This window comes from Lepidochelys kempii, chromosome 20, assembly GCF_965140265.1.
Source record: "Lepidochelys kempii isolate rLepKem1 chromosome 20, rLepKem1.hap2, whole genome shotgun sequence".
In the NCBI taxonomy this organism is placed as follows: domain Eukaryota; kingdom Metazoa; phylum Chordata; order Testudines; family Cheloniidae; genus Lepidochelys; species Lepidochelys kempii.
The window spans coordinates 21,506,690-21,521,882 of record NC_133275.1 but is presented as its reverse complement, the minus strand read 5'-3'; the positions used below and the strand labels follow the sequence as shown (position 1 = coordinate 21,521,882).

General features: G+C 54.9%; 1 protein-coding gene across 4 annotated transcripts in view; it reads left to right on the top strand.

The window, feature by feature from the left end:
* The window catches only part of GIPC1 (GIPC PDZ domain containing family member 1), a 43,278-nt gene extending 29,441 nt beyond the window's left edge, over nucleotides 1-13,837 (top strand). For 2 of the 4 annotated variants that reach the window (XM_073318306.1, XM_073318308.1), the window contains one exon: nucleotides 12,567-13,055. In XM_073318306.1, the coding sequence (XP_073174407.1) occupies nucleotides 12,567-12,794 (228 nt within the window). In that variant the 3' untranslated portion in view covers nucleotides 12,795-13,055. Of the gene's footprint in view, nucleotides 1-12,566; nucleotides 13,056-13,082 lie in introns of those variants that run through there. The other 2 variants (XM_073318309.1, XM_073318310.1) reach the window with 2 other exon arrangements.
* Nucleotides 13,838-15,193: the final 1,356 nt, after the last annotated feature.

Sequence of the window (15,193 nt, the reverse complement as noted above, 5' to 3'; positions counted from 1 at the left end):
TCTCCCCAGATAATGGTCCAAAGGGAGCTGGGCTGGAGCCCCTGACTCTGAGGGGGCCCCGCTGCCTCAGCAGATCGTGAAGTGGAACCAGAGGCCGAGTGCTGGGATTTTCAAGGGCAGGCTGGGCCCAGACTCGGATGCTGGCTGCTCCCGAGGCACTAAGTGCGGCTGGGTGGAGGTTTTCTCTAATCCCAGCGTCTCAGGCCCCACGTGCCCTGGGCCACATCAACAAATCCCCCTGCAGTGCCTCAGGCTTCGTCCTCATCCCCAGGACCCACAGGGGGGACAGCGGCAGGGTTGGAATGGGACCCCACCTCCTCTCCCAGAGCCAGTGACTAGAACCCAGGAGTCCTGGCTCCCAGCCCCCTGCTCTAACCACTAGACCTCACACCCCTCCCAGCATGAGAGGCAGCGGCCCAGAGGGCGGCGGGGGGGGGGGGAGACAGACAAGGACGCAGGCTGTGTCTGTGCCAGCAGGAACAAACATCCCATCCTGCCAAGGGCAGCTGAGGCCAGGAAATGGGACAAGCAACGGGAAGCAGGGGTGGCTCGGGGGAGCCCTGGCTGGAGGTGGGGGGCGGGAGCATCTATGCCCTGCTAGGCCTGCCCAAGTCCCCATGCTGCTCCTGAAGAAGGATATTGCCCAGCTGGGGCTTGGGGGGAACATCTGGGCCATGTGGGGGGTCGCCCTCCCCCTGGCCGAGGGGCAGTGTCTGATCCTTGGGACCAGGGAAACACGGGTTTGCCAGCTGTTGGCAGGGTGGCAGGGAGAAGGTGGGTGGGGTCATGTAAAGGTAGGGCTGGGGGAAGCAGCAAGCTCCTGGGGAGGGGCTGGGCTGTTCAGAGCCCCCAGCAGGAGGCGCTGTCATTGCCTCAGCCGGGCTGTCCGCCTGATTGGCTGCCCTCTCCCAGGAGGGGGTTGTCCCAGTCACCCATAGCAGGGTCTGAAGCCCCAGCCATAGATGGGGCAGTGCCCAGATTCTCTTGCCCCCCGTCACTGTGAGGCTGGTAAACTGTCCCCAGCTCCACCCCAGAGGCAGCTGCATCTCACCTCTGTGGCAGGAACGAGGCTACTAAAGCCCCTGGGTTCTGGCAGCGTAGGTGCCTGGGAATGTTCCTGGAGCGAGCAGCCAAAGTCTGGGGGCCCCTCCTGTGGCCCCAAATCCCAGCCCTAAGCCCTGGGGGAGAGGCTGGCTGGGGAGCTCTCTGTGCGGAGTTCATTTTGTGACCAGCAGGGGGCGCTGGGACACAGCGAGGGGCTTGGTGGTGGGAGAGGACGTGTGTGTGTGTGTGAGAGAGAGAGAGAGAGCAGAGTTGGGGGGGGTGAAGCCTGGGGGGTGTTGCGGGAGGGGCTTGGCTGGGTGTGTATCTGCAGGGTGCACAGTGGGGAGGTTGTGGGGGGCTCTGGGCAGAGAGCCCACGACACTCATCTGGTACAGCCCCCCCAGCTACTGCAGCAGAGACCCCTTTGTGCACAAACACCCGCCCCCTCGTGGCACAAGGCCACCGCCTGCCACTACCTCCACTCTGGGCAAGTCGTGCTGTCTCCAGGCTAGTGTGGACAGTCACCACAGCCCCGATCCGCCCGCTCCCCATGTGCTCCCTCAAATGCCCCCCGAACACACAAATCCTCCCAGCCCTGTGGGAGTCCCCCACCCCCCTTCCCGGTCACGCTCACTGTGGGGCTGGGGCATTTTAGAAGGTTCCCACTCTGGTGCCAATGGGGGTTTGCCGAGTGGGTCCCTGCTTGGTCTCCCCATGGGACACAGGGGGGAGGGGATTTACCCAAGCCAAGCCACCCCCCCGCCATCCTTAGCTCAGACTGAGCGACCCCCTCCCCAGCTTCAAGGCAGTTAATTTATCCCTTCCCCCCATGTAATGGGACACCCCCATTTAAATCAGCCCCCTTCCCCCAAATCCCAGACCCATCCAGTTGATTCCAGCTGGGCCTGGCTCTCCCCTAGGCTCTGTTCCTGCCTCCCACCCCGTTACTTTCCTAGAGAGGTGGGGGAGGCTGGAAGGAGGAGGCCCGGCCTCCCAGGCCCCCAACCCCAGATAATGCGGCAGCCCAGCCTGCTCCCCCCACCCCTATCCGAAAAACCCTGCTGGCCCCAGGAACCCGCCGTGCCCCTCCCCCGCCCGCTGCTGCTCCCACCCCTGAGCCAGTGGCAAGGTTGGGGATCAGGCCCAGAAAGGGGGTGACCAGTCCATAAACTGCAGAGTGGGAGGGTTCCCACTTGGCCAGTATTGGACCCGCCTGGCTGGGTTTTTTATGGATATGCCAGTTGCCAGAAAAATCGTTTAATCTGCGGGGGGGGGGGGATGTTTTTTTATGTGGGTCTAGAGATGTGCCTGATTCTCACTCTACACAGGGCCGGCGATGGCTCCGGTGTCTGGCCAGCTACAGGGGCTGCGCTGCCCCTCGGCCACCGCCTAAAATGATGCTCAATCTGTCTATCAAATTCATTTGGGCATAAATTTCTTAGTCTCTAAGATGCCACAAGGACGACTTGTTGTTTTCTCTGGTACAGACTAACACGGCTGCTCCTCTGAATCTTATCTATGTGCGTCCTCTCTCTACTCTAGATACAGTAAGTGGCTGTTGAAGGGGGGTTGCAGCATTGACTTGGGGTTGCGGCCGGCTTGTCTTGCGTGCAGGGGTGCCGGGGTTTTTGCATTTCAAAGGTCCTAGGTGGGGACTGACTTGGCCCTGTGCACCCCAGGGGATTGTGGGAGCAGCGCCTTGGGGAACCTGGCATGCCCGGGGCCCCCAACTCCCCCAGTCTGTGCAGAGCAGATGGACCGAGGGAGGCAGGGACTTGCCCAGGGTCACCTGGGGGTGGCAGAGCCAGGCCGTGAACCCAGGAGTCCTAGCTCCCATCCGTCTACATGGGGGGTTAGGGGGAGCCCCGAAGAGCAGCAGATCCCTCTGTGGGGAGCCGGCGGCTGTGAACGCTGCTTGGTGACCCCTGCAGCCTCTTGCCTCTCCCAAGGTGCCCCAAGCCCTGTGCCTGGAGGGAGGTGTGGGGTCAGTTGCTGCAGGCCCTGGGACTGGGCCCAGACCTAGTGTGACCTTGGTCGCCTGCCCCTGGCGTGGGAGGCATTTGAGCTCTGTCCCGATTCCCACATGACACAACTGCCTAAATTCATAGACTACATGGCCCTGGGTCTCCCCTGCGCCCCTGGCCTCTTCCCCCCCAGGCCCCAGGCCTCCTTCCCGCCCCCTCAGTGCCCCAGGCCTCTTCCCCCCCCTTCCCACTCCCGTGCCCCAGGCCTCTTCCCCCCTCCCTGTTCCCCGGGCCTCCTCACACCCCCAGCACCCCAGGCCTCTTCCCCCTCCCCCGAGCCCTGGGCCTTCTTCCCCCGCCCCCGCAGTGCTCCGGGCCACACACAGCGCCCCGGGCCTCCTTCCATCCTCCCTCCCGCAGCGCTCTGGGCTTCCTTCCGCTCACCCCCAGCACCCCAGCCACAAACCCCTGAACTTCCAAAGACCCATGGAGGCTCCCCCCAAGGGAGGCTGTTAGCTTGCGGGGAAGGTCACGCTGGTGCCTTTCCTCCCACACCAATGGAAAAACAACCGAGCAGATCACCGCCCAACAGGTGCCAGGGGGTCGTGCCCACCCTGCCCGTCTCATCCTGCAAACTGTGATGGGGGCGGGGGGGCAGCATGGGGGCAGGGAAGGGGGAGTTGAGCAACAATGAGCCAGGAAATCTGCAACATTCGCGGGCGACTGCAACCGCCGCGCCGGGGATGTAACAGCTGGGTCCCACCGCAACCGCAGGGACACACTGCTGGACACACGCACAAACACCCCCCCACTCTCCTTTCCCTGCCAGCATACACCCCGCCCACCACACGCGCACGCATGCTTCCTCGCAATCACAATCAGATGCACTTCGTAACTCCTCGACCAGCCGTGCGGGGGAGAAGGGGCGTAGCAACACGCGTGGCCAGCTCGAGGGCTCTGTGCAGGGGACACGCTGTAATCCGGCCACGGGTGACGGCGGTCGGGTGCTGTGGTTGAGCTGGGTATGTGTGGGGAGGGGTCTGTCTCCTGGGCCGGGCTGTGTGTGTGTGTTTGTGTGGGGAGCAAAGTGTAGGAGTGTGTGGTTGTGAGGGGAAGAATGATTGTGACTGTGAGCCACAGCAAGGGTGTGACTGAGCACGTGCGTGTTGTGTCAGGGCACACACCTGTGGGGGGGGGTGCTGTTGGTGTGTGCGGTTGCGAGGACCTCCGTGATTGTACCTGCTTCTCCCTGACCGTGCTGGAGGGGGTGTCATGGGGGGGGCATGGAATGATTAGAGCACACGCCATTGGGCGAGCATGTTAGGCAGCAGGACACGGGTGCGGGCATGGAGCCGCGCCGCGGGGTGGGGGGGGTCGAGAGCAGCACACACGTGTGCAAGGGTGGAGCCGCGCCGCGGGGTGGGTCGAGAGCAGCACACACGTGTGCGGGCGTGGAGCCGTGCCGCGGGGTGGGTCGAGAGCAGCACACACGTGTGCGGGCGTGGAGCCGTGCCGCGGGGTGGGGGGGGTCGAGAGCAGCACACACGTGTGCGGGCGTGGAGCCGTGCCGTGGGGGGGGGTCGAGAGCAGCTCACACGTGTGCGGGCGTGGAGCCGCGCCGCGGGGTGGGGGGGGTCGAGAGCAGCACACACGTGTGCGGGCGTGGAGCCGTGCCACGGGGTGGGGGGGGTCGAGAGCAGCACACACGTGTGCGGGCGTGGAGCCGTGCCGTGGGGGGGGGTCGAGAGCAGCTCACACGTGTGCGGGCGTGGAGCCGCGCCGCGGGGTGGGGGGGGTCGAGAGCAGCACACACATGTGCGGGTGAGGAGCCGTGCCGCGGGGTGGGGGGGGTCGAGAGCAGCACACACGTGTGCAGGCGTGGAGCTGCGCAGCGGGGTGGGGGGGGTCGAGAGCAGCACACACGTGTGCGGGTGTAGGTCTGCACAGCAGGGGGCGTTTGCGGGTGCGGAGCCGCGCCGCGGGGGGCCTGTGGTTGTGGGGGGCTGAGGGATTGTAACCAGCACACGCTGGCACGTGACTGCAGTTGGGTAAGCGTGTTGTGTAAGGGCACGCGTGTGCTGGCTGGGGCGCGGCTGTTGCTGGGAGGTGCCCGGTTCCTAGCCCGGGGGGGGGGGGGCGTTAAGTACCAGCCCCCACCCCCGTATCCTGTCTCCTCCTGTTTACATGGAATCAAAACAACTACGAGTCTGGTTTTGTTCTTCAAGGAGGACAGGGGTGGGGTAAGGGGGAGGGGGAATGGAACCCAAGCCAGGCCCCCCCATTAGGGTCTGAGCAGCCTCCCGTCCCTCCCCCCCCAGCCCCTCCACTCATTGTCACTGCTAGTGCCACAATCCCCCTCCCAGGGAATCCAGGCATGGGGGCGAGGTGGGGAGGACGAGGGGTGATCAGGTTGACCTGAGGACTCTGCCCCCAGCCATGGGGGGGCCTCCCTGGCAGGGATGCAGCGATGCCTAACCAGATGTGCCCTGCGAGGGGCGGGTGCAGAGGGGCCCTCAGCTGGGTGGCACTGATGTCCAGATGTGCCCTGTGGGGGAATCATGGCCTGGCGGATGGGCAGGGATGCAGGGCTCCCGAGCCCCCCTCCCGCTTTCCCAGCATGCATTGCTATTCCAGCTTCTCTCTGGGGTGAAGTCGGCCCTGGCCCTGGCCCTGGCCCTGGCCCTCGCCCTCTCCTTCAAGGGCAGCTGCAATGTCCCAAATTGCTACTTGGCAGATTTTGCTGCTGGGCAGCTACTGAGTATGCTCAGTAACATCTGTTGTGGCCCTGGCCCTCAACTTGGGATTAAAACCTCCTGCCTGCTGTTTATAGGGGTGGAAAGGGGGGCAAATGTGGGGGCCGGGGGATGGGGATGGGCAGAGTCTGTCCCCATACGCCCCCCAAACACTACGTGTCACACATTCTGAGTATTTAACACCATCGCTTCTCAGCTTCCTGTCCGCATCAATATGAATAAGGTTATCTTGAAATTCCTGGTATTATTACAGGGGGAGGGAGAGCTCAGTGGTTTGAGCATTGGCCTGCTAAACCCAGGGTTGTGAGTTCAGTCCTTGAGGGGGCCATTTAGGGATTGGGGGCAAAAATGGGGGATTGGTCCTGCTTTGAGCAGGGGGTTGGACTAGATGACCTCCTGAGGTCCCTTCCAACCCTGATATTCTACAATTATCTATATTAAATATTACATTTACACAGTGCCTCTCAGCACAAAGGTTTCCAACCTGCTTTACGAACCACATGTAGAAAACTCATTGCAGTTATCACTGGGGGTGGAAGACAGTCTCCTGGCAAGTCCCACATTTGTCTTATCTGCTGCTGTGATTCCCTGAAGTGAGCTCCTTTGCTTGGCATCCATTCGAAAGATAGCTTTGCTCCTTTGAATTGTTGACTTTTTAAAATGTTCTTTTTATTCCTCGTCGCGCTTCATCGTTTACCACGCTGGGCAGACGGATGTCGCTGTGCTGTTTAATTTACGTTTGAATAGCAAATCATCATCAATAATATTTCAAAGTAAATAGGTTTCAGAGTAGCAGCCGTGTTAGTCTGTATCCGCAAAAAGAACAGGAGGACTTGTGGCACCTTAGAGACTAACAAATTAATTAGAGCATAAGCTTTCATGGGCTACAGCTCACTTCTTCAGCTGCATGAAGGAGGAGGGGTAGCTCAGTGGTTTGAGCATTGGCTTGCTAAACCCAGGATTGTGAGCTCAATTCTTGAGGGGGCCATTTGGGGATTGGTCCTGCTTTGAGCAGTGGGTTGGATTAGATGACCTCCTGAGATCCCCTGCAACCATGATATTCTATTCTATAGAATAGTTTCAGAGTAGCAGCCGTGTTAGTCTGTATCTGCAAAAAGAACAGGAGGACTCGTGGCACCTCAGAGACTAACCAATTTATTTGAGCATGAGCTTTCGTGAGCTACAGATGTGGTGTGTGGTTGCTGGTGAGTATTTGCTTCAGGTTGGGGGGCTGTCTGTAAGCAAGGACTGGCCTGTCTCCCAAGATCTGTGAGAGTGAACGCCACTAGCCGTCACCTTCAGCCCCCAACTAAAACCTCTCCAACGCATCATCAAGAATCTACAACCTATCCTGAAGGACGACCCATCACTCTCACAGATCTTAGGAGACAGGCCAGTTCTTGCTTACAGACAGCCCCCCAACCTGAAGCAAATACTCACCAGCAACCACACAACAGAACCACTAACCCAGGAACCTATCCTTGCAACAAAGCCCGTTGCCAACTGTGTCCACAGATCTATTCAGGGGACACCATCATAGGGCCACACTATCAGAGGCTCGTTCACCTGCACATCTACCAATGTGATATATGCCATCACGTGCCAGCAATGCCCCTCTGCCATGTATATTGGCCAAACTGGACAGTCTCTACGTAAAAGAATAAATAAATGGACACAAATCAGACGTCAAGAATTATAACATTCAAAAACCAGTCGGAGAACACTTCAATCTCTCTGGTTACTCAATTACAGACCACAAAAGTGGCAATTCTTCAACAAAAAAACTTCAAAAACAGACTCCAACAAGAGACTGCTGAATTGGAATTAATTTGCAAACTGGATACAATTAACTTAGGCTTGAATAGAGACTGGGAGTGGATGGGTCATTACACAAAGTAAAACTATTTCCCCAAGTTTATTCCCCCACTCCCCACTGTTCCTCAGAAGTTCTTGTCAACTGCTCACCTTAAGTGATCACTCTCCTTACAGTGTGTATGGTAACACCCATTGTTTCATGTTCTCTATGTATATAAATCTCCCCACTGTATTTTCCACCGAATGCATCCGATGAAGTGAGCTGTAGCTCACGAAAGCTTATGCTCAAATATATTTGTTCGTCTCTAAGGTGCCACAAGTCCTCCTGTTCTTATTTTAGAATGGAACATATAGTAAGAAGAAATATATATACACATGCAGATAAGTTGGAAGTTGTCATACAAACTGTGAGAGGCTAATTAGTTAAGAACTATTATCAGCAGGAGGAAAAAAACTTTGGTAGTGAGAATCAAGATGGCCCATTTAGACAATTGACAAGAAGGCGTGAGGATACTTAGCATACTTGTCAACTGTCTAAATGGGCCATCTTGATGATCACTACCAAAGTTTTTTTCTCCTGCTGATAATAGCTCATCTTAACTAGTTAGCCTCTCACAGTTTGCATGGCAACTTCCAACTTATCTGTATGTATATATATATCTCTTCTTCCTATATGTTCCGTTCTATGCATCCGATGAAGTGAGCTGTAGCCCACAAAAGCTTATGCTCTAATAAATTTGTTAGTCTCTAAGGTGCCACAAGTCCCCCTGTTCTTTTTTCAAAGTAAATAGTTGCTGGCCGTTTTAGCAATGCCGTCTGTGTTCCTAGTACCGCACTGCCTGTGTTTTTACTGAGAGTTTTCATTTGGAATCTTTCATTCCAAATTTTCCTTTTTCTTTTTCTAGCATAAGTTTATTCTCTTGGCCCATGTGACTTCCAATCTGCCTGATTTCCTGGCCTGGTGTCAAAACGTCTCCATTTCCATTTGATCCACTAGTGGGGGATTGCCTTCCTCAACTGTTCTTTCTCCTCTCAATCCAGCCCTTAGTGCTTTTTCACGTCACTGCTTGTGTGTGGAGCCTGCTTCCCAAAGGGCCGTACACTGTCTCAAATTAAATCCTTTTCAAAGGCAAAAATCTACTGTAACTTTTACTGAACATAAGAACGGCCACAGTGGGTCAACCCAATGGTCCATCTAGCCCAGTATTCTGTCTACCGACAGTGGCCAGGCCAGGTGCTTCAGAGGGAATGAACAGAACAGGTCATCATCGAGTGATCCATCCCCTGTCATCCAGTTCCAGCTTCTGGCAATCTGAGGCTAGGGACCCCCAGAGCATGGGGTTGCATCCCTGGCCATATTGGCTAATACCCATTGATGGACCTATCGAATTTTTTTTTGAACCCAGTTATAGCTTTAACCTTCACAACATAATGAAAACCCATCAACAACCGCAAGATTGCTTGATAACCCCAAGAATTCAAAAATCATGAGTGGTACACCCCCAAGTCGTGAGACTGAAAAAAAGAAAGAAATGATACTGGGTTCTTTTGATGTGCCTTTTTGGTCCTGAGCCTTTAGGGTGCAGGAGGCCCAGAGTCACAATAGTAGGAGCCGAAACCCCTGAGTGAATCTTGACCTCGCCTCATACTTTTGCTGGTACCTCCCCCAAACAATCCATGTCCCTAAGGCCACATCTGACGTGCAGACTTACGTTAACTCCGCAGTCACTGCAGTTAATACGTCACTTGTGCGTGCACCTATTTGGCGCCTTGGGTCGGTGGTGAGCGTACTCAGCAGCAACGCTTGTATGGATCCAGAGTGTGGTGCACCATGGGTAGGCAGCCTACTGTGCAACTCACCACCATCCACCGCCCTGTATTTTGGGAAGTTTTGGCAACGCATGTTGGCGCCCAAAGGGGTCCCACGGAGGTGTCTGGGAGCATGGGGTCAACTTCCTCTAATGCAGTGTTCACCATCCCATAATTTTATACGTGTCCCAGAAGTTTCGCACCTTTTCCCCAAACCCCACAAACCCAGGTGGCCCTCCTTGCTGTCCGCTGTGTCTGACAGACGCACGGCGCTTGCATGGCTCTGCGCTACCGTTATGAGCGTTGCGAGGCCAGGGGCGCACGACCCTGCAGTATTTGCACGGCCGCAAGAGTAGACGCGGGGAACCTGTCAATTCCGTGCAGAACAGATTGCTGCGGGACAGAGCCACAAGCAATTCACATTTGGTGCTGGCATTCACGGAGCAACTGCAAGTGGTGGTGCTCCAGTTCTGGGCCCGGGAAACAAGAGCCAGCTGGTGAGATCACATCGGAATGCAGGTGTGGGATGAGGAGCCGTGGCTGCAGAACTTCTGGCTGCACAAGGCCACATTCCTGGATCCGTGTGCCGAACTCGCCCCAGCCTGCCAGCGCAGGGACATGAAAAAGAGATCTGCACTGATGGGATAAACGAGTGTCAATCGCACTGTGCAAACTTCCAAGGCCAGATTGTTACCAGGTAGTCAGAGTTTTTCAACTAAATACATCCATTCATCATAAGCAGTTACCACATATTGTAAGAGACCATTCCATGTTAAATCTCTTGTTAACAGCTCTCCAGTCAAAGGGACATTACTGGGTTACAGGCTGTTGTCTTTTACAACTTCGGGTCAAAGGAGTTGGAGTGAGGACTCGGCTCCTTTCGCTTTCCGATTCCACCAGGCAGTGCAGAAGCAGGGAAAGTTCCCCACAATAGCAGGACCATTCCCCCGCTCACATAATTGGCATCACCAAGAGGACCCTAGCCGTAGGATCCGCCCCACTGATTTATTGGTTGAATTCTGGTAGCGCTGTTCAGGTCTGGCTGAGAACCCTACAATGGCTGGAACTGAAGAACTACGGGCCCAGTTTGCTGAAGTGGGCTGAGGCATTTTGATGAGGTAGATCTGAGCAGAGAGGTTTTATCATTGGCCAAGGTGGTGACAGACCAGCAGGCTGCTGCAGCTAAGAAGCCTCCTACCATTTATGCTCCAGGAGACTGGAAGATATCTGAGTTCAGCGGCTTCCCAGCAAAGCCAGGAGACATCACAACAAAAGAATGGATTAAGTCAGTGAAGGCAGCTCTGAGAGGACCCAGAGAAGATCACATGGATTTTGTGGAAGAGGACCTCAAAGGCCAGGCCACATCCACAGTGAAGTTCATGGCAACAGCTGACAAGATAGACATAGGGAAGATATTTCAGCTTCTCTTAGAAGTGTGGAGACAAAGTGCTCATTGGAACCAGACTCAAGGAATTCTATGAGCGGACACAGAATCCAGGGGGGACCATTCAGGACTACACATATGAGCATCGGGAGAGAATGGGCCATGTGGAGCACCAGGACACACAACGCGGTCTGGATGCAGATATGGCCCTGAAAGAGCAGTTCCTGGTGGGGCACTGGGATGACGCCCTTGGCCATGCAATGAAGAGGATATTTAAAGAAGAGCCCAGTAAGAAGTTCCATGAACTAATGCAGGCTGCCATTATATAGTCTGAAGAAGAGTAAGTTTCTGTGGCAGAGACGGCCACGTCTAAGCCCCGTCCAGAAAATGGAGGCCTAGGGAATGCAGCTACTGGGAAAAGGCCCTGCCCCAAACACAGTTGACGTGGAAAGTTTAAATGAAGCTGTCCGGAAACTGGCAGGCTAACAGCGGAAGACGCTGAAGGTGGTAACAGGTGATGAAAGGTAAAATCTCCCCTCGTACACCTATGCCACAGTATCCCAAGGCCCCAGGATCCTGAAGATCCCCTCTGAAGGACGAGCTGGGAAGGTAGATTGCTACACTTGTGAAAGGCCAGGGCAGACTAGCCGAGAATGTCCACTGAGAAGGAGACCAGAGTCCCAGGCACTCGGAACCAAAGGGGCACCAGGAGTGAGTGGCCCATCCACAGTAGAAGGCCAAACAGCGGCAGAAGGATTCCTAGGCCTGTCCCTGCTGGAACATCAGTCGGCATACAGAGCTGAAAGGAACTCGGACAATGCCAGCGTATCTAGCGACATCTGTGAGCGAGCGTTCGGAGACTAACCGCTGACGTGCTTGTCGCCGGGGTGAAGCCCAGCTGTTGGTTTGATACCTGCTCAGAAGTCACCACCCTCACTGAGTTGCATTTTCAAAAATATTTGAAGGACAAGGAGCCAGCAGGTGGTTTGTACGCCTAACAGCAGCGAATGGATTGGCCATCCCAGTGCGGGGGGAGGCCTCGAAGCAGACATGTGGATCAGTCAGTGCCATGAAAACGGCTCTTCATCCTGAGAGACAAAGTCTTTGAAGAAAGGCATATGGGAGAAGGAGTCCCAGGGGTTCTAGGGATGAACATCATTGGGGAGTTGAAATTACTGTTGCCAGGAGAAGGAACCAGGAGGATGAACCGCCATGGGCACTCTAAGAAGAATGCTGTGCTGAGCAGAAGACTGGCTCGAGCAGAGACAGAACCATTCCCTGGGCCCTGCGGGGCAGATTGGAAGTGTTCAAGTGACCGGAAGACAGAAAACAGTTATTCCTCCCTGGAGAGGGAAGATCCTTGATAAACGCTGCTGGGTACCAGGAAATACCAATGGATATTGAGTGCTTGTAGAGCCTACATCTGAGGCAAGCCTACCTAATGGGCTCCAGCCAGCCAACGTACTGTCAAAGGAAGAGTACTCACGTGCGAAGGCCATGGCGTTGTATCCTCGAACCAGTGTTGTAGAGCGGCACCAGCCCAAGGGAGTGGTTCCTTGGGTGGAGGTGACCTTTGAAGAGAGTATTACCAGCAGGAGAGTGGGGTGGGAGGAGAGAAAACCTTTTGTAGTGATAAACACCCATTTTTTCATGGTCTGTGTGTATATAAATCTCCTCACTGCATTTTCCACTTTATGCATCCGATGAAGTGAGCTGTAGCTCATGAAAGCTTATGCTCAAATAAATTGGTTAGTCTCTAAGGTGCCACAAGTCCTCCTTTTCTTTTTGCGAATACAGACTAACACGGCTGCTACTCTGAAACCTTTGAAGAGAGTGACAATGAGCTGCGGGGGACAAGGAGAGATGAGCTGCGGGAGTCAAGAAGGGAGCACAAGTTACTGGTTCTCGAGAAAGACTTGCTGGGAGGCTGCCAATTCCAGTTCACGCGGCACTCCAAGGGCTGATTCCTGCGCAGGTGGCTATCTGAAGGGTGTTGCTAGAAAAGAATCCAGAAGTCTTGTCTAAGGAGGAGGTGACCATTGGCCGGCTGGGTCTTCTGAAAAATATTCTGGTTTTCTTGGAATTATGCAGCTGGAAGGGAAATGGGTAACTGAGAAGTTTAACTGTATTTTTGCTGAAATGTACAGAGACAAAAATACATGTTAATAACCCGATCTGAAAACAAGTTTAGATGCTTGTTTTTGAAAACGTTGCAATGTGCAGTGAGTTGTTCTTGTTTATAGACCTTGTTACCACCATAAAGTTTTCAGATTTTGAAAAACATCTTTTTATTTGTGTCCCCATTTAAAATAGAGTTTATCAAACGGTAGCGAACTGTGACGGGAGTGACCTGATCCGTCACAACTAGCCACCCCTGGGCCAGGAGGAGGAGAAAGGTGAGAGTAGCTCATTGTGACAGGGCAGCAAAAAAGACTATCCAGAGATGTCAGTGTGACGAAGTGGCGATTTCCCCTTGTTATGTTGTGTGTGAGTCTTACTGTCGAGCCGATGTGAGTTTTGCTGTTTTGCGTGACCTGACCCCTTCCCATTCTGCGACAAGATCTATGTACTATATACAGCATAGGCAAGAGTGGTAACATAAGAGGCCTGCTGGCCTGCATTCTGTAAGACTTTGCTTGCGCTAAGAGCATTTGCGTATGCTGGGCCGTGGTATTTGACCCAGATAACAGACTAGGCCAACCGCCTGCTAGAAAAGAGCTAAAGGGCCAGAAGTCCCTAGCTGTCCATTATATGCAACCCCCCCCCCAAAACCTGCAAAAGCCCCTTGACAAAACTCTGCCACGAGCAAACCGCAGGTCTTGATAATAACAAGTGCGTCAGCAGTGTACTAATTATGAAACCATTTTTTATCTCCTTATAAGGCTTTACTAACAATCCTTGAGTGATAAGGAAATGTATCATTTGGCTTGGATTTGTAACCTATATAAGACTGGTCTTATAGGGGCAGGACTGAGAGAGACCAGGGTGGTACCTGCGTGTGACCATCTCTGTCTCCCTCTCTCTGCATACTTGTATTCAATAAAGGACCTCAGACTGTTTGAACCAAACAGATGGTGTGACTCGTTTTCCACAACACATGAATACTCTGTGTGCCTTAGTTTCCCTGTGTGCTGCACCAATAATGCAGTGGTGGGAATAGGGGTGTGTGACTTTGGCTGAGACCTCTGGGACAGGTGACGCTGCTCCAGCTGCCTGCACATATGCTCTGACCAGTGCCCTTCGTATCCTGAGACCCAGGAGGGGGATGCAACCAGGTGGCGACCTGGTGACTCTTTGCCCGAGGAGCAAGACAAAGACAAGGAGGAAGAGTAACGGGAGTGTTGGAGGTCGGGTCGCTGGAAGCTGGCAGTCTGCTTGGAGGGACTGGAAGAGGGGGGTCCAGGGCTTCTGGCCCAGGACTCCCCAAGATGGACTTGGCTGAAAGTCACTGATTTCTAACAAGTTCTGTTCTATGCTATGTTCCTGACAACTAATAAACCTTCTGTTTTACTGGCTGGCTGAGAGTCACGTCTGATTGCGGAGTTGGGGTGCAGGACCTTCTGGCTTCCCCAGGAGCCCCGCCCGGGTGGACTCGCTGTGGGAAGCGCATGGTGTGGAAGGGGATGCTGAATGCTCCAAGGTGAGACCCAGGAATGTCAAAGCTGTGTAAGCTTCTTGCCCTGGCGACAGTCTGCTTGGAGAGAGGAGGCTCCCCCAGAGTCCTGACTGGCTTCGTGTGGAGTAGTTCCAGAGCATCGCCCCGGTGACTCTGTGACAACTGGTGGCAACGGTGGGATAAACTCCACCCCGTGGACAGAGCATCCTGCAGTAAGTGACTGGGGAGCAGTAGAACGAAGTGGGATTCGCGAGAAACAGGTGTGCTGAAGGCTCCGAGAGGTGCGGTTCCAGGAGGCGGAGGCTTAACCCCGAGAGAGGTGGATCCCCGAGAGAGGTGGATCCCCGAGAAGGGCTGTCACACTGAAGGGGTTCCTTCCAGGGACTGTGGGGAGCTGAGAGAGCACAGGCCTGTGAGTCCATGACCACTTGGGAACGGCGTGGGGATGGCCTATAACCATCTCCTTAAGAAGGACATTGTAGAGCTGTGCAGAGAAAGAGAGTGGCGCATTGGAAAGTTCACTAAGGCACAGCTGATTGCTCAATTAGAAGAGGAGGATCGCTCTAAGGAGCTGGTTCCTGACCCAGCTGGGGCCACGAGAGAGCCTGGAAGCAGCCGGACATCCCGGAGACCCGTGTCCCCGTCAGCAGGGGGGTCTCCACTGGGTTCCCCGTTGGTGGATCTGAGATGGATGGAATTGGAGCTGAGATTGAAGGAGTCAGAGGACTATGAGAGACAGGGAAGGCGTGAAGCAGAGCAGCAGGAGAGAGCGCTAGTAGGGACTGGCGATGGCTGAGCTGAAAGGCAG